The sequence below is a fragment of the Chenopodium album genome, chromosome 16, assembly GCF_948465745.1.
Source record: "Chenopodium album chromosome 16, dcCheAlbu1.1, whole genome shotgun sequence".
Classification (NCBI taxonomy): domain Eukaryota; kingdom Viridiplantae; phylum Streptophyta; class Magnoliopsida; order Caryophyllales; family Amaranthaceae; genus Chenopodium; species Chenopodium album.
Genome location: NC_137849.1, coordinates 49,964,412 through 49,983,636, shown reverse-complemented (window position 1 = coordinate 49,983,636; position 19,225 = coordinate 49,964,412). Strand labels below are relative to the sequence as shown.

General features: G+C 36.3%; 2 protein-coding genes and 1 non-coding gene across 3 annotated transcripts; 2 read left to right on the top strand and 1 right to left on the bottom strand.

Annotated features, from left to right (window-relative positions):
• Nucleotides 1-6,036: 6,036 nt before the first annotated feature.
• Nucleotides 6,037-6,143, top strand: LOC145587021 (small nucleolar RNA R71). The gene has a single exon (XR_014101085.1). It is a non-coding gene; the product is annotated as a small nucleolar RNA R71 (small nucleolar RNA).
• A 3,295-nt stretch (nt 6,144-9,438) lies between these two features.
• LOC145586894 (O-methyltransferase 16-like) lies at nt 9,439-12,397 on the top strand. The gene is made up of 4 exons (XM_081643854.1): nt 9,439-9,984; nt 11,278-11,588; nt 11,865-11,929; nt 12,025-12,397. Exons 1-4 carry the CDS (start codon nt 9,509-9,511, stop codon nt 12,319-12,321), a joined length of 1,149 nt encoding a protein of 382 aa, XP_081499980.1. The 5' UTR covers nt 9,439-9,508; the 3' UTR covers nt 12,322-12,397.
• A 249-nt stretch (nt 12,398-12,646) lies between these two features.
• LOC145586895 (protein CURVATURE THYLAKOID 1B, chloroplastic-like) lies at nt 12,647-15,150 on the bottom strand. Its single transcript, XM_081643855.1, has 6 exons — nt 14,757-15,150; nt 13,952-14,109; nt 13,763-13,849; nt 13,217-13,279; nt 13,068-13,105; nt 12,647-12,972 (listed from the first exon to the last, which is right to left on the bottom strand). Exons 1-6 carry the CDS (start codon nt 14,926-14,928, stop codon nt 12,915-12,917), a joined length of 576 nt encoding a protein of 191 aa, XP_081499981.1. The 5' UTR covers nt 14,929-15,150; the 3' UTR covers nt 12,647-12,914.
• Between the last annotated feature and the right edge of the window lie 4,075 nt (nt 15,151-19,225).

The following is a 19,225-nucleotide window of genomic DNA, read 5'->3' as shown; positions in this document are numbered from 1 at the left end:
AGCAAAAATGTTTTTTTTTTTTTTTTTTTTTTTTTTTTTTTTTTTTTAGGGAAAAAGGGACTAAAAGGAAAATATAAACAAGAATAGAAGGGAAGGAGTTACCATTGATCTTGATGTAGTAGTGTCTCTTATATACAAGGCGATAAAAGAGTAGTGATTAGTAGCAAAGCAAACAAGGACTATTATGAGTGGATCATACACATACGAGTTAAACAATCATTCCACAATTCATAAATAAATCGTCATTTGCAAAACTAAGACAATTATATCACAAGCTCACTTGAATTCATTTTACCATCAAAGACACTAGTCGAAACATCAAGCCAAATGACTACAAGCAAAGATAATATATACAAAGTCTGAACTAATTAGGAAACACTTTTTTTTTTTTTTTTTTTTTTTTTTAGAGGAAAGAGAAAGAGGTACTAGCTAAAGAATTTGGATTAAGGGAAGAGGAACTAGCTAAAGAAGATTAGGAGAGGGAAGGAGAAGAGGAAGGGAGGAGAAACTAACTAAAGAATTTGGATTAAGGGCTTTGGATTTTTGGGTTTTGGATTTTAGGGAAGGAGAGGAGGCTCATCAACAAATATTATCATCAACAGAGAAGCACATAAACCAAACCAAGCTCATCAAAATGCAAACATTCAACCGTTAACTAACCAATCAAGACAAACGGAGCATAATCAAATTAAGCGCAAAACTAGCAACATCAAATCCCAACTCTATGCAAGGCCTAAATACTCCCCCAAGCTTGACCAACGGCGCCACTCTCGAAGAAGAGGAGCGCCCGCTCCTGACTTTGAAGCTGCTACTGCCTGAATTTCGATAGTAGGAGCAGGCATGCAGGGAGGTAGGAGCGCCCGCTCCTACTTCTTTACTTCGATTCTGCCTCTTTATTCAAAACTCAATTTTTTTTTTTTTTTTTTTTTTTTTTTTTTTTTTTTTTTGTTTCTTGAGTAAAAGCAAAAATACTCGGGTTGCCTCCCGGGAGCGCTTCTTTAACGTCACTAGCTTGACGACCTTCCGATCACATTAACTAGAGACATTGAATTCCTCTACCTTGATGGAGTGAACCACACCTTTCTTTTCACCCTCATAATAAATCTTGAGGCGTTGACCATTCACTTTGAATGCTCCGGTGCTCTCACTCCAAACTTCAACTGAGCCATAGGGAAATACCTTTACAACTTGAAAAGGACCACTCCATCTTGATTTAAGTTTTCCGGGAAAAAGCTTTAACCTTGAGTTGTAGAGAAGAACCTTATCACCTTCCTTGAAATCCCTCTTGATAATGTATTTGTCATGAAACTCCTTAGACTTTGCCTTGTAAGAGCTTGCATTATCGTATGTATTCATTCTCAATTCCTCTAGTTCATGCAAGTCTAGAGTTCTCTTCTCTCCGGCACTTTTGAGGTCAAAATTCAAGGCTTTGATTGCCCATCGAGCCTTGTGCTCCAATTCCACGGGCAAATGGCAAGACTTCCCATAGACCAACTTGTAAGGAGTGGTCCCAATGGGAGTCTTAAAAGTCGTACGGTATGCCCATAAGGCATCATCGAGTTTTGCCGCCCAATCCTTCTTACTTCTAGCCACGGTCTTCTCAAGAATGAGCTTGATTTCTCTATTTGAAACCTCCGTTTGGCCGCTTGTCTGAGGATGATAGGACAAACCCACCTTATGGTGTACTCCGTACTTAACCAATAAAGCCTTGAATGTTCGATGAGCAAAATGAGACCCCCCATCACTTATCACAGCCCGTGGAACGCCAAATCTTGGGAATATGATCTTTTTAAACATCTTCATCACCACCTTGGAGTCATTCTTTGGTGATGCAAGAGCTTCCACCCATTTGGACACATAGTCCACCGCTACTAGAATGTAGAGATTACCGTAAGATGAAGGAAAGGGACCCATGAAGTCGATCCCCCAAACATCAAACACCTCCAATTCCAAAATCGGATTTTGGGGCATCTCATTTCTTTTTGATATGTTCCCGGTTCTTTGGCATTTGTCACAAGTCTTCACAAAGACCCATGCATCCTTGAAGAGAGTAGGCCAAAATAACAAACATTGCAACACTTTTGCCGCCGTTTTGTTTGCCCCCATATGACCACCACATTGTGATGAGTGGCACATATGAAGCACACTTTGAATTTCATCGTCGGGAACACATCTTCTCAAAAGATCATCCACCCCTATCTTGTACAAAATAGGATCATCCCATATGTACCTTTTCGACTCATGCTTCAATTTTCTTCTTTGTTGAGGGGTGAACTCCGGTGGAATCGCCTCACAAGACAAGTAGTTCACTATATCGGCATACCAAGGCAATGACTTTGCTTGGATAGCATACAAAACATCATCTTTGAGCTCATCATTGATTGGAAGTTGATCAACATCTTCATCTCGGATTTCCAACCTTGACAAATGATCCGCTACCGAATTTTCCGTCCCCTTTTTGTCTTTCACCTCTATATCAAAATCTTGCAAAGCAAGCACCCATCTCATCAACCTAGGCTTTGAATGCTTCTTGGACATGAGATATTTGATTGCCGAATGGTCGGTGTAGACAATGGTTTTTGAACCAAAAAGGTAGGAACAGAACTTGTCAAAAGCATAGATTACCGCAAGAAGCTCCTTTTCGGTCGTGGTGTAGTTCTTTTGTGCATCATTCAATGTCTTGCTTGCATAGTGGATCACGTGCACCCTCTTTTCTTTCTTTTGCCCCAACACGGCACCAACCGCCGTGTCACTTGCATCACACATTAGTTCAAAGGGGAGGCTCCAATCCGGAGCTTGCACTATTGGTGCCGAGATCAATGCATTCTTCAACCTACAAAATGCATCTAGACAAGCATCATCAAATACAAAATCACACTCCTTTTGAAGAAGTGTAGTAAGAGGTTTGGCTATTTTAGAGAAGTCCTTGATGAAACGCCGATAGAAACCGGCATGTCCCAAGAAAGATCTCACCCCTTTCACATTAGTAGGGGGTGGGAGCTTCTCTATTACATCCACCTTAGCCCTATCAACCTCAATCCCCTCATGGGAGATCTTATGGCCAAGAACAATGCCTTCTTGAACCATAAAATGACATTTCTCCCAATTAAGGACAAGGTTGACCTCTTCACACTTTTTCAAACATCGCGTGAGATTAATTAAACAATCATCAAAAGAACTTCCCCCAACCGAGAAGTCATCCATAAAAACTTCCATTTCTTTTTCAATCATATCCGCAAAAATTGCCATCATACATCTTTGGAAGGTAGCGGGGGCATTGCATAAGCCAAATGGCATCCTACGGTAAGCATAGGTGCCATATGGACAAGTGAATGTTGTTTTCTCTTGGTCATCCGGGTGAATTGGGATTTGAAAGAACCAGGAATAACCATCAAGATAACAAAAATACTTGTGAGATGCTAGCCTTTCCAACATTTGATCAATAAAAGGCAATGTGAAGTGGTCTTTCTTGGTGGATGTGTTTAGCCTACGATAGTCTATACACATCCTCCAACCGGTAATAGTTCTAGTAGGGATGAGTTCACTTTTTTCATTTTTAATAACCGTCATCCCCCCCTTTTTAGGGACTACTTGCACCGGTGCCACCCATCTACTATTAGAAATAGGATAAATGATACCGGCGGCAAGTAGTTTAAGAACTTCCTTCTTGACCACTTCAAGCATTGGAGGATTAAGCTTTCTTTGTCTTTCAATTGATGGTTTAGCATCATCCTCCAATGAAATTTGATGCATACAAAGCGTTGGGCTTATACCTTTCAAATCATCCATTTTATATCCCAAAGCTTTGCGATGCATCCTCAATACATTCAATAATTTCGAGGTTTGAACCTCATCCAATGAAGCATTAACAATAACCGGAAAAGTAGAAGATGGACCAAGAAACTCATACCTCAAGTTGGATGGTAGAGGTTTTAGCTCTACACTTGGGCATTCCTTACCATTGTCGTTCATGAGTTGTTTCTTCACTTCTTCTTTTCCAATTACTAGGTTTGCTTCTTCCTTGTCCATGGGGGTGGAGTCAAGAATCTCCTCAATTGGCTCCATCTCCATGTCTTCATTGCAAGACCTATCTTTGCTTTCAAGTTCATACTCAAGAGAATCATTAGTGTTATGCAAATGCAATTGTATGGATTCATTAATAACATTCTCAACAATATCAATACTCATACAATCATCCATGTTGGAAGGACATTTCATAACTTGGTTCAATTTGAATTCCACTTTCTCTTTTCCAACAAGCAAAGACAATTTACCATGTTTCACATCAATAATAGCCCCCACCGTGGCTAAGAAAGGCCTACCTAGAATTATGGGGACATTCAAGTCCTCATCCATATCAAGCACAATAAAATCCACCGGAATGTAAAGTTTGCCCACCCTAAGGGGGACATCCTCTAATTTTCCCAAAGGCATCTTAACCGAACGATCGGCTAATTGAAGGGAAATGTTGGTGGGCTTTAACTCTCCTAGGCCAAGTCTTTTGCACATAGAAAGGGGCATCAAGCTTATGCTAGCACCAAGATCACATAAAGCACGATCAATTACCATTTCACCAATAGCACATGGAATAGAAAAACTACCGGGATCTTTAAGCTTAGTGGGCAACTATTTTGAATAATTGCACTACAATTTTCCGGCATATTAATCGTTTCCACAAAGTCAACTTCTCTTTTATTACTCAAAATGTCTTTAAGAAATTTAGCATAAGTTGGCATTTGTTTAATAGCATCGGTGAATGGAATGTTAACATAAAGCTTCCTCAAGACTTCCAAAAACTTAGCAAATTGTTCATCAAGTCTAGACCCGGCAAACCTTCCCGGAAAAGGAAGCTTTGCCACATGTAGTGGGATTTCACTCTCTTTTTTTCTTTCTTCAACTTCTTTCTTTTTGGTTTTCTCTTCTTCTTCTACTCTCTTTTTGTTTTTCTCTTCTTCTTCTTCTACTCTCAACTCTCCATGGGAATCACTCATTTCAATCGCTCTTTCTTTTGACTTCTCACCTTCTAAGTCATGTTGCATTCCCTTCCCTTGAACTTCCCCCAAGCTTTTTCCACTTCTTGTTACAATGGCATTGGCTTGCTCTCTAGGATCTAGACCTTGGCTAGGCAATGAGGTACTAGACTTGCCTTTAAGGGCACTAGCTATTTGGGCCATTTGATTTTCCAACATTTTATTGTGGGTTTGCATTTGCTTTAAGCTTTCCTCTAAGTCATTTGTCTTTTTAGTTTGGGAGTTCATGAATTGCTCCAACATGCTTTCTAGATTAGACTTAGGAGGAGGGGGAGCTTGAATTTGAAGTGGTGGTCGAGGGATAGGAGCTATGGTTGGTCTTATTCCTCCATTAAAACCGGGTGGGTTGTGAGTGGAAGAGTATTGGCCTTTTTGTTGGTATCTATTGTCATTTCTATAATTCCGTTGATTATTAGACACATAATTACCACTACCACTAGCTTGACCTTGACCACTACCTTGCCCTTGGTTTTGGCCACTTCTCCAACCAAAATTAGGGTGATGTTTCCATCCCTCGTTGTAGGTGTTGGAGTAGGGGTCAAACCTAGGATTAGCATTCACGTTATTGACTTGTTCCATGGAAGGGGAAGGGGAACATTGCTCATTCAACAAATAACAATCGGAAGACGCATGGTCTTCACCACCACATACATCACAAGACATCAATTGCATAGACACATTATCATTCGAAGAATTAGATGCACGTGAGTTAGGGAGGGGGGAGATAGGAGGGGGAGAAGATTGCATTTGATCAAATTTAGAAGACAAGGCATCCAATTTTGAACTAAGCATGTTAATAGCATTTACCTCATACTTTCCCCCTCTCTTAGAGGTGCTTCTCTCATCGGGGCTCCAATCGGTGTAGTTTTGGACTACATCCTCTATGATCTTTAATGCCTCCGCGGGTGGCTTGTTCATGAGTGGCCCACCCGAAGCTCCATCTAAGAGTATGCGGTCCGATCTCAAGAGACCCCTATAGAATCCATGAAGCAAGAGCCAATCTTCCATCCCATGGTGGGGGCATTGTTGTTGATAGCTTTTGAATCTCTCCCAAGCATCGTAGAGAGACTCATCGGGCTCTTGTTGAAAGTTTGAAATCTTGGACCTCAACTCCGCCGTTTTCCCAAGAGGAATGAACCTCCCAAGGAATGCCGAAGTTACCTCATTCCAAGTTGTCAATGAATTCGGAGTCAACCTATCGAGCCAATCACTTGCACTCCCCGAAAGAGAAAATTTGAACATGCTTAGAAGAATGTACTCCGGAGTCACCCCATTTGCCTTCACGGTGCTACAATACCGTGTGAATTGCTTTAGATGCGCAATGGGGTCCTCATGCTTTGCCCCGGAGAATTGATGACCCTCAATCAAGGTGATAAGGGCGGGCCTTATCTCGAAATTATTTGCTTCGGTAGTGGGAGTAACAATCCCACTTGCTTCTTGATACGGAGGAGGAACACCAAACTCTCTCAAAGTCTTATTTGGAAGAGCCATCTCAAATTGGTGAAGAGGTGGAGAAGTTGGAGAATTTGTCCTTGGTGACTCTAATGAAATGGTGTCTCCACTAGTCTCACTAGAACTAGATTGATCGGACTCAACTACCACTTGTGGCTCACTTGATGTGGCACCACTAGCTTTCGCCCTCTTTTCTTTTCGATTTGCCCTTACTACTTTTTCAAGCTCGAGATTCAACGGCACAAGAGGAAGTGTCTTATTGCTGCGCTTAGGCATAAACAAAGAAGACTAGAAGGGAGATTAGTAGGTTAGTCAAAGAAAACAGAGAAAAATAAAGCTATACAAATGAACTAGTCTCACATATCTCATAAGTAACTCAATGCTTAACGCCATTCCCCGGCAACGGCGCCATTTTGGTTCCGGGAAAAATCGGTCGTTGGACAATCACCCCAAACCAAACAATGTTTTTACCAAAACTAACCTAAGACAAGTCTAGGGCAAGTAGAGGATCGTGTCCACAGGGAATGGGTGAAGAACACCAAGAGTATGAAACGGTTGTAAGCTAATTCGGTCACAAATTGGGTTTTGAATGGTTAGCTACTATATAAAAGAATGCTAGGGGAAACGGGATTCAACACCAACCAAAACCAAGGAATCAATAACAAGGACGAATCATGAGTACACATAGAAGATAGAAAAGGAACTTATCATTGCCTTCTTTCAAAGTCACAACATAAGTACTCCCTAGATTAAGCACTAACACGATAAGGATTAAGTCTCAAGGATAGGAAGTGGGTTTCTAGCTCGAGTTTGTCTCTCGATCGCTCCGAACTAGCATGAAGCTCGAATAATTGGGATTTCTCACCTAATTACCCTACTAAAGCAACCTAGTCAATGAAACCAAACATCCAAAATCATGAAAGTAGCATAATCTAATTACACAAGAAAAGACTCACTCCAAAACCCCATCTTTCGATGCGAGAAGAGGGATGAACACATGGGCATAATGTGGCCAACAAAATACACATGCAATTATCAATTCAAGCACAAACAACTATCAATCCAAGGTAGCACATGAATAATTCCAAGTCAATTAACCATAGCTTGGTTGGGTCTTCACCCAACCCCTAACTAAGAGACTACTCACTAAACATGGTGGAAATTAATCTAACAATTAAAGTAAGGGTTTTCATGAATTCAAATAAGCTAGGAAAGAGATGAAACAAGGATGGATTAAACATGCAAGAATAAATAAACAAGATTAAGGGAGAAATTATCAACTCAAAGCAATTAAAATTGAAAATTAAGAGCAAGAGATAGAGGAAAGAGATTACTTAATAAACTTCAAAGTTGAGAAATTGTTGAATTCAAGAGAACAATCTTCAATTAATCTACTACAATGATTGAGTTGAGAAGTTCTAAGCTAATTAATGAGGGTTGAGAGAAACTAAGGACCTAAGAAAACTAAAAGGGGAAGCAGATCCGAAAAACTGAAGCCAAGCGTCCTATTTATATGCCCAAAAATTACATCGTAAAATCCGTCAAAATCGGGCTTCAGAACAGGAGGAGCGCCCGCTCCAGTAAGTAGGAGCGCCCGCTCCTCTATATGGAGCGCCCGCTCCTGGGCTCTCTGTATGCCCTCTCCTCTTGCACCAGTTTGAGGCAGTTTGTAGGAAAACAGGGAGGAGCGCCCGCTCCTATACAGGTGCACGCCCGCTCCTAAAAGTGCAGGGGAGGCAGAATGTGGCAGTTCAGGCAGGAGCGCCCGCTCCTAAAAGGCTGCACGCCCGCTCCTGCTTTCCTTTGCTTCCAAAGAGTATTTCTTCATGCTTATGCTATTAGCATCGTACCTACAAGCACGAGCACACACATAAAAAGAAACGGGGAAGCCAAAAGATGCAAATTAGCACAAGAGGAGTTAGAAAAAGGGATTAGAGTAGGGGAAAGAATACAAAATTGTGTTTAGAAAGCCATGATAAGTGGACAAATAAAACACTTATCACCCGACTCGCAAATCCAGCCCGTCTTTGTGGATCTTGAACAATTTTTTTTAACCCATAATCCGATTTAACCCAATTAAACCCCCTGACCCATTTTATGGGGGTTTTTTTTAATAAAAAAAATTACATTTATTAAAAAATTAATATCTAGTTTATTGATTAAGTTTGATCGTTTGTCTAACTTCGACATGCATTTCTTTTCCTCATTATCTACCGCCTACCGCATATAATTCTTGCTTAGATTCATACCAATCACCTCCTACATCAATCATCGACCCATACCAATTGCATCCGCATAATCCACGTCATAGTCATGCCACCGATTGACAGGTCTACTGATATTATGTCAAGATCAATATTATACTCCACATATATAATAATGTTGGCCTCTTAAATTTTGTGATGTTTAAGTTTAATTATTAATTTTATTATCATTTTTTATTAGTTAGGAATTCTAGTAAAATTGCGACGATTTAAATTATATAGTAGGCATGTAATGGATAAAATTAATATTGGTGAGAATGTTTGTTTTTTTTAAAAAAAAAGAAAAGAAGAATCCAAACTTTGAGTTAGGGTTGAGCATTTCTCGACCCCATGACCCTAAATGAACTGACCTGAATAACCAATGGCCCGAATTTATGGCCCAAAATGACCTGACCTGAATGACCGGCGACGCGAAGTGTTCTGACCCGAACCACCCGATTGACAATTCTATTCTCATGTATATCAAAAAGTAAAAGGGAAATTTCCTTGGACGATCAACCTTTACTTACCAACCCACTACCATGTCAAATGCGGAGTACTACACTAACATCAAGTGGTGACAATAAGTGACAACTAACATCAAGTAGTGACAACTAACATGTCTGCCTTAATAATTGGCCCGACTACTTTATAAAGTCTTATTGATCGACCAATTGGAGTAGCACTATAAATACTCCATAATTCCTCCTAATATTCCTTACACCAATATTCCACAAAACAAACATATACACTTACTTACAAGTGGATTTTCCAATACAAAAAATGGCTAACGAACTCAACGGGCAAAACAAAAACATGTACACTAGTCTTACCAACGGATCACTAAACGGTGACCACTCGAACCACGAAGCGAAAGCAAAAGAGGATGAAGAGTCCTACGCTTACGCCGCTCAAATTCTAAACTCATGTGTCCTTCCCATGGTCTTGAACGCCACCATTGACTTGGGGGTGCTCCAGATCATCCAGGATGAGGCGTGCTCTAGCGGCCTATCATCCGCCGAGTTGGCATCCAAGATCAAGGCTACAAATCCTGAAGCTCCAACCATGTTAGATCGGATGTTGAGGGTCCTAGCCACTTACTCTGTAGTAAGTTGCACGGCCGTGCCCACCGCCGATGGTGGGGTCCAAAGGCGGTATGGTCCCACGCCTGTGACTAAGTTCTTTGTGCCTGATCAAGATGGGGTGTCATTGGCACCTATGTTGAACTTAGTTATTGACAAGGTCTTCCTTCAAAGCTGGTCAGTTCTATTGCATACTCTTAATATGGACTACTTATAGTATATGCATGCCATTCATTTTGCATTATTTTCATGACTTTTTTTTTAATCAATTTTCTTAGCACAAACTATATACTTCTAGGTATGTATATAATTCAATCTCAACCTTTAGGGTTTATAATTTCTTATTTAAAAAAATATGAATTTAGTTTTAACTAAGACAAATTAAGATTAGATCAGGTTAACGGAGCATGGCTTCAAACATGTAATAGTTTTAATTTAAAAAATTATCAAATTAAGATTAGACAATTTTCATTATGATTTATGAGATAGCTGTTGTGATGATGCTTCTATATATTAGATTCAAACATTTTGTTGGTCCTAATTTGTTAGGTTCTATATTTTTAGTTGAAATATTTTGAGTTTTGAAACTAGTATTTCACAATTTTCTTTGATAGTCTTTTGTAATTATGGAGTATTTTCAAAACATATTTTAGTTTTTAACAATAAATTTTACTTTTTGATAAATAAAAATAAATTGACATGCTTGAATAAATAATCGAAAATACTCCGTAACACACTAAAAAAAAACATGAGGATTAGGTGGACTCTTTTAAGCAAAAAGATCCAGAGATAGTGGAGTAAGCAGGAAAGTGGAAAGTAATTAATTACTTCGTATAAAATAAGTTGGTCATCAATCCACAACACGCGTAGTAATTAACCAATGATACAATTAAGTCAGTCAGCCTTCTTAATCATCTCACAAACATTCAAATAAATCCATTAATTAACGAGTATCTTAGTACTCGTAGTAGTAGTACTAAGAATAGTACTATTACACACTTCCAATTAATGGCCTAATTGTCCACACGACTGCCAAAGATAAGTCCTGATTGACTCCTTGTCGTCTAAGATAACCACTTCATTTTCTTCCATACGTCTTTTCCAATTTCCCCTCTAATAATTGTGGATACCAATTAGAAAATTATACCACTTATGTATTTATTTAATTTTTTTTTTTTCCAATCAAATAGACGTACCAAACAAGCTGCCATCACTAAATTATTTCTTTAAAAAAAAATAAATATATTATACTGTTTGTAGTTGTTAAGCTCGTGCGTTGTCTGAATTAAACAATATTATCGCTTAATAAAAAACATGCTACTAGTAAATGACAATTTTTGCTTAATGTTTTTGAATGCTTAATATTTTTAAATGCTTAATAAACATTTTTGCTTTTCGCTTTTTATACATAATCAATCCTTAGAATTACATTTAACATTAATTTAAATCTTTTTTTGGTAATTTTTGTAGGAGTAAATTGAAAGAGACGGTGTTAGAAGGAGGGATCCCATTCAACAAGGTACATGGAATGCATGCATTTGAATACCCAAGTGTGGATCCAAGGTTCAATGACATTTTCAACAAAGCAATGTATGATCAAACAACATATACCATCAAGCTAATACTTGACAAGTACAAGGGCTTTGAAAACATTCAACAACTTGTTGATGTTGGTGGAGGTCTTGGCCATAGTATTCATGCCATTACATCTAAATATCCCTCTACTAAGGGCATCAACTTCGATTTACCTCATGTTATCGAACATGCCCCTTCGTTGCCTGGTATGGAAATTAAATATAACTTAGTGTAAAATATTAACTTATTTACTTCGTATATGTTTAGATTAGTCCAATTTTTTAATTATTTACAAATAATACCCTTTTGTTGCAACTAAAAATAAATTGAGGTAGTATGTTTGATTAAATTAAATGAGGTGGGGGTGGTAGGGAAAGTTTTCAACGGACATTTTAAATAAAATTTCAATGATATCATTAATCTATTTTTAGGGTAATACACTTGAAACATTGACTCAATTTTTAATTATCTTTAATTTTCAGGTATAGAGCACGTTGGTGGAGATATGTTTGAAAGTGTTCCTAAGGGAGATGCAATCTTCATGAAGGTAAATTACAAATTTGTTGTCACATTCATTTGTTACATACATTAGATTTATGTATTATTTCCAATGGATAAATAAAATTGTAATCTATGTTACAGTGGATCTTGCATGACTGGAGTGATGACCGTTGCCTAACGTTGTTGAAGAACTGCCACAAGGCCTTGCCGGACAATGGTAAGGTCATCGTCGTGGAGACAAACATCACGGATGAGCCAGAGACGACGGCCCTAGCAAGAGCCATTAGCCAGTTGGATGTAAGCATGATGACACAGAATCCAGGAGGAAAAGAGAGGACTAGGAGAGAGTTTGAGGCCCTAGCTAAGGCAACTGGTTTTGCTGGTGTCAAGTTTGTTTGTTATGTCTCTAACTTTTGGGTTATGGAATTTTACAAATGATTTCAGAAATCTGATTGGAATTTGACAAAAAGATAATAATATGATGTAAGCATTTCTTATTAATGCAATGAGATAATGGAAAGTGTAAGTGTTTGAGGATCATAGTTTCTATATAATTTAAGAGCATTTGTGTTTTGTTAGTGATTCTCTAATTCAAGTTTTTTGTAATTGTATCATGGGTTAGTACAAGTGTATAACTTATCTAGCTCCGCCACTGCTCGAGTGCTTAATCTAGGTTGTATTTGTGTTCCCATGATGCATATCAATAAAATGGTAAAAGGCATGAAGTTGGCAAAATAAACTTTGTAAAATCATGATCCATTCATTACTCAAGAAAATAGCATGGAATATTATTGGTATTATGTGATGCTCAAAGCAGGGTTTTAGAAGAATATAGGTACAAGAGTGCGTGTCTTATGATTCGAGGGAGAGAGGGTAAATTACAAGAGTTTACTTAATGTTAGAGGAATATGAGTACAAAAGAGTTGTAGGATTTTCCATTTCAAATGCAAAAAAAAATTGCAGAATCTCTGTTCAACTCTTTTGGGCATACATCCCCAAATTTCCTGCTAACTTTTCTTGTTGATATTCTTTTAGCTACCTCCAATTATTTCCTTGTATGCGTCCTTGATTTTTTGTAGCAAAGCTTCCCTGTAACATAGTGTAAATGATTGAATACAATATCATATTTGGCATAAGATTGTAGGAGCGTTAATATATATAATTCGATCTAAACAGAAATTTACCGGTCAGGCTTGAAGACTAAATTCCGGTATGCAAACCACTGCATAATTATACAAAAAATAAAATGCTCAATTTAGAATTAACATGATTTTAGTATAACAATAACATTGTAATCATACGAAAGTAATTAGTTGATGAATTTTGAGAGTACCCCAGTGTAACCAATGCCTACAAGCTCAAAAATGCCAGGGAACAAAGGAAGCCTGTCAATTGCCTGCACATTAGCAAGTTAAATACCCATCTGTTAGTATGTTTTATAGTACAATTAATCCATATTAACTAAGAATGGAGTCAGTCATTACACTTATTTCATGCATTCATACAAAAAATGACTTAAAACATAGTTTCAGACCTTTCAGTAAAAAAAATGAAAAAATAAAAAAAAGCTTCATAACAAATGGATCATTCTAATACTCTGCCATCCTGCTTTTTTAATACCCTAGATAGCTATGGGTGCACCTAGTATCATCCAGTTTGAGTAAAATGTGCAACATCAGTAATCAGTTTACAGTCAACATTTAAGCATGTCGGCCTAAGTTATAAATATTCGTAACATAATAAGTCACCTCTCAATCATATAACAATTCACCGAAGATTAGTTGGTCGCACCACCAAAATACTTCATTTACACTATAGAGGTTCAAGCCGTGCAACAAATCACTCTTTCGATAAATGAATAGAGATAGAAATGACTCACAGAGATCATGCCAGCAGAACCCCAGAGAGCAACACCACCAGCTACAGCTAGTGAGCTCACTGCATACTTGTCTTCGACTTTGTCCCACTGTAACAATTCATGCACCCATAAAATGTATTGCAAATGTTACTACTTGTAAAATCATATTAATTATAATTGAATAGAATAAAGGAGAATTAAAAATCATACAGCATTTTGGATAGTTTTCAAAAGCTCTGTTGTGTCAACTGCTGCAGGAACTTCTTCTTCAGTAGTCGATGTTGTTGGGGTTACTGCTACTGGTGCTACTGCTGCTGCTGGCGCGTCCCCAGTCGCCATGGCGACAACATTCCTAGAAATCTTTCGGCCTATATTTACAACAATATATTTCATCGATATTCGTTGTATAATCTAAGACACCAAATGTATGTAAAATTAAATCACAAAAGGTCAAATGCCTAATTTCTAGCCAGGAAAAGAAGTGTACAACTTGTTAATACTGTGTTAAATAAGTGATCATTCTTATTCTCAAACATAAGGCACTTAATCATATAGGTCGGGTCAGATACCTTAAGTCCAAATAATGAATTGTACTCATGATCAACCATGTGTCCTATATGTGTGTGCTTTCACTAAGCAGCTAGGCAAGGCAATTGGTTTCCATGTTTTAATCGGTTATCATTTGCTAGGATGCTAGCCGATCCCAAATCATTTTTGGACTAAGGCTATGTTACTGTTGTTGTTGTACCAACTGTTTGAATGCACAATTTTAACAATTATATCAAACTATTTACAGAGTATGCAGGACACAAATAAAACAACTGACAATTATAATCTAATGATATGCTACTTTTATAGTTTGTACAATTGTTAATGTTACCGTGCCACTAGACACTAATGAAGTATGTACATATATAATGATATAAGAACTAACTTGTTCAAAGTAATAAAATTGATTTAAAAAAAAAAAAAAAAAAAAAAAAAAAAAAAAAAAAAAAAGGTAGAAGTGACATACAGTAAGAAGTAGTCTTGGAGATGCGGTTTTGGGAGTGGACAGGCAGCGGAGGGAGGGTAGGAAGGGATACGCATTGTGGCGAGGCGGAAGCCGATTGCCGATGAGTGGCCTTGGCGTCGACAAGGGCGGAGGAAGAAGAGAGTGAGAGTGCATTGGTTGTGGAGGTGGCCATTATTAACTAATTATACACTCCTACACCTTGTAACTTATTAATAGAAATAAAAATTGTAAAATCTTATGTATTGTTAGGCCACACAAAGCAGTGTTAATAAGTGGGAAAATGTGGAAGGAAGAAAACAAATGAATATTAATAGTGTTGATTAAATTTCATCAAAAATCTAAAGTGTCTGGTGTTAAAAATTAGTGTTTGATGATTTTTAGAGTGAAAGGTGGAGATGCATTTTGTTTACAATACAAAGAATGGTAGAGAGCCACTCAAATAGCAAAGTAATCTGGATAATGCTGACATGGATTTTAGGATAGGAGATTTATGGTGCATAATCTGGTAAGTAGTTTACAGATGGACACTTTTAATTGGCTGAATACACCTTTGAAGATTTTGTGCTACACTTAATGAATTAATGTCACCATCTATTTAAGGTTTATGCTTTTTTTTTTTGGGTGGATTTTAGTGCTAAGATGTTAGAAGTCATTTAAATTACCATAATTGAAATTTTATTTTATGAAGTACTATCTCAATAGCTAGTTTGTGTCGATCATCTTTATTAAGCCTGAGATTGGCTTAGAAGTATGGTTTACCATGATGGTTGAAGCTCGTGACGTAAGATTGGATTTATATTCTATTACTACTATACTAAATACAGTAATAGCTAACCTGTACTCTCACTAGCATCTCTAATTCTCTACTCACATATCTACCATGACGAGTAGAAGAATCAGCTAGTATAACAACTAATTTTTTCAAACATGTTCTAAGTACTCCCTCCATGTTTAAATAAGTGTTACACTTACCAAATCCGGCCGTGTTTTAATAAGTGTTACACTTCCTTTTTTGGCAAAAAACTACATTAAAATATTATATATCTCTCCTCTCATGGTCCCCACCCAAACCCACTACTACTTTTTTTATTATATTTTTTCTCTCACATTCATTACTTTTCAATAAATTATTAACCCCACTATCTTTCTTTTACTATTTTTTAATACTCTAACGACTCCACTTACCTCTTATTTTATTTAAGTCAATTAAATTACCTAAAATTATGTGCCGATCAAAGTGTAACACTTAAAAAAACACGAAAGGAGTATGCATAAATGAAGGCCAAGGGGCTAAAGATTTCACTTTCAGTTGTGTTAAAGTGCTTCCCTGTTTTGGACTGAAAACATAATGATGATTTGAATATATGATAACCGATGAAAGGTTTTAAAGCCCACTTCCAAATTTCTTAGGCAAAAGTTGGGCCCTTTTGATCCAGGCCCTATATTTATTTCTGTGCTAATACTGTAACATTTAAGATTGATATGTTTGGGCTTTACGAGTTTACTGGCTTGACCACTTCGTATAGGATGAGAAATGTTTATGATAGTCTTAGTTTTTCGTGAACTTCTAAAGAAGAAATCCTAACAAGTGGGTGAACTGGACTTGATGTAAATTCAAGTACTCATATCTAGTACTCTTGAGAGTGAGGAATAGTTCTAAAGATTAAAGTTTTCTTCTCGATTCTAGGTAATTTTAGGATTGATTTTCATCACTCATCCTTAAAACACTTAGAAAAACAGAAAAATAATGGAGAAGCTATGATAGGAAAATGGGACAAAATCAAAGTAAGTGATTACGAAACAAATGAGAAGGACCTCACAATGCCTAAGGTAAAAAAAGGTGATAGATTGACTGCTCTATGGAAAACTCTAATTTTGTTAATTTCAATTATGTAAAAGATACTTTAGATAAAAGAAGAGGGGTCACAGAAATACTAGATTCGTAAAAGGTAAAAATGGTCCTAGGCTGTTGAGTTGTAGACATAGACATTGAACAAGTAATTAACAAATTTTGAGGTGAATAATTTGGGACTAGTTTCTTTCTCTTTTTTTTTTTTTTTTTTTTTTTTTTTTTTTTTTTTTTTTTGTAATAAAACATCTATTGTGAAATTTATAGTGAAGGACAAGAGAGATTGTTGGCGATAATTCAAATCCACATTCTTACTTGACTAAAAAAATCATAAATTTGTGTTTCAAAGTCAAACTTTCAATTATTGATACATACATGAAAGAGAATAAATAATTGAGAGATCTCAATTATTTGTGAATACAAGTACAAAACTTTTAATGCTAATATCAGGACTTTGAGAAGAAAGTTCATGAAAAAAAAGTCAAAGGAGACATACACTCCCTCATAATTATCAATTTATAACTTATGAGATATGTCAAATTAAACTCATTTTTAATATTATCAAGTTACTCCATATTATAGAGTAGAAGACAATTTACAACACTGGACATGATCCTAAATCACACGTCTAGCTTATTAAATATTTTAGACAAAAATTGAGATGCTATTAGATTACTAGATCATCAGATCAGCTAATTGATCACTATAAATAATTATTTGTTTGCTAGTTTAAATTAGTTTTTTCTAACTAATTCTCAATACCGTAAGATCAATTGATTAAAACATTAAGCGATATTATAATTTCCACCACAATTTCGAGTGTAAAATGTAATACTGTAAAAATCAGAAAAAGGTTAGCAATTCAAGTACATTGATTGATTTATTTTAATTTTTTAGAAAGAATCTTGAGTTGTTTGACCTGTAGCTTTTATTCAATCAGAGAACTGGTATAGAGTATAGACAGAGCAGAAGATATGATTTAGAGCAACAAAGTCAACGGTGGTACGCTTCCATGAACTCATGTATCAAGCGTGCGTTCAATGTCTTAGGAAATTTTCTGGTATACTGAATGTACCATACTACTTTGTACATTCGCTCCATTTATTGCTAATTAAATACGAACGAAGTACTATGGAGTATTTGTCACTTGTAAGAGAAATCACTAAGCTACTTATATACTCCATAGTTATATAGTGTGTGTATAATAGACTGATCAATAAAAAATTTCTCGTTGTCACTACTAGTCATATTGTAAATATCATCTTTCATCATTTTGTGTATGGAGTATTATCTGTTTAATTAATCTTCCTAATGTGATCATCTACTAGTTTAGTGTATGACATTATGCTGAATACATATTATACCTTGTCATTTGACTAATAGGGAATTGTATCAAGATCCGACTGGAGATATTAGGTGTATTAGTCATTTATTATTGATTGCACACCTTTAAGAGAGATTATTCTTTGCAAATTGCCTTTTGCAATTTTAATTTGGAACTAGAGGAATGACACTGAGGTGTAGAAAGCTACACAATTCTTTTAATTTGGAACTTGGGGAATGACACTGAGGTGTAGAAAGCTACACAATTCTTATGCAATGTGTGGTTCCTGCAGGCGGATGCACGATCCGCAAGGTGCATTCCTTCCTAAAAAAAAGCGGAAAGAACATTGTATAGAAATATAAAGAACATTATTTAGTTAAAGTGAAAAGAACATATTATAGAATTGTAAAAAACATTGTATAGAAATGTAAAGAACATTCAGTTAAAGTGAAAGACACATGTTATAGAATTGTAAAAAACATGATATGCTGTTAAATAATGTTTTTTATTTTCATGTTCTTTGATTGTCAGTATAATGTATTTTTATTTGTGACATAATGTTAATTGTTTATTTTGAAATGTTTTTTGAATTTTGTCTTTAGATTATGGTGGTTGAATAAAAATAATGTTCATTACATTATATTATCATTAGAGGTGATAAAAAATTCGGGTCAGGCTGTTAACATAATATCTCGTGCCCAAACTCGGAAAATATAGCGGACTTTTTGGGCCGGGTTTGGATTTTTAACTAAAAATACATTTTTAGGTTTGCTCAAACCCGCCCTATTTTCGGGTCAGGCCGAAGTTGATCACCTCTAATTATTATGTTCTTTATTAATATTACGGATGTTCTTTAAATATATATAAAGAACATAAAGTTGGATGTTTTTTTTACAAAATAGTTATATGTTCTTTACAAAACAACTTTGGGCTTGTTTGGTAAATGGCTTTTCATTAGCTTTTTGATTGACTTTTGGCTTTTTCATTTGGTCAAACATCCAAAATTTGTGTTTGGTAAATGGCTTTTTCAGCCAGCTGAAAAGCTGGCTTTTAAGCCAAAATGAAAAAGCTACTCTACCTAAGTTATTAATAACATCCAACAATCAATTTTACCAAATATGTTTTTAGACTAATAAAAAGTCAAACAGCCAACAAAAAAGTCAATGCAAAAGCCAGTCAAACCAGTCAACAGCCAACAGCCAATTGCCAAACAAGGCATATATGTTCATTACAATACAACTATATGTGATATTTTTTTATAAAATAGCTATATGTTCTTTACAAAACAACTGTATG

Coding starts and splice junctions, on each gene's coding strand:
- LOC145586895 (XM_081643855.1), bottom strand. CDS start 14,928: ATGGCCACCTCCACAACCAATGCACTCTCACTCTCTTCTTCCTCCGCC. Junction 14,110..14,756: donor CTCCAAGACTACTTCTTACT/GTATGTCACTTC, acceptor TTGTAAATATAG/GCCGAAAGATTTCTAGGAAT. Junction 13,106..13,216: donor TAGGCATTGGTTACACTGGG/GTACTCTCAAAA, acceptor ATAATTATGCAG/TGGTTTGCATACCGGAATTT.
- LOC145586894 (XM_081643854.1), top strand. CDS start 9,509: ATGGCTAACGAACTCAACGGGCAAAACAAAAACATGTACACTAGTCTT. Junction 11,589..11,864: donor ACATGCCCCTTCGTTGCCTG/GTATGGAAATTA, acceptor TTTAATTTTCAG/GTATAGAGCACGTTGGTGGA. Junction 11,930..12,024: donor GAGATGCAATCTTCATGAAG/GTAAATTACAAA, acceptor TCTATGTTACAG/TGGATCTTGCATGACTGGAG.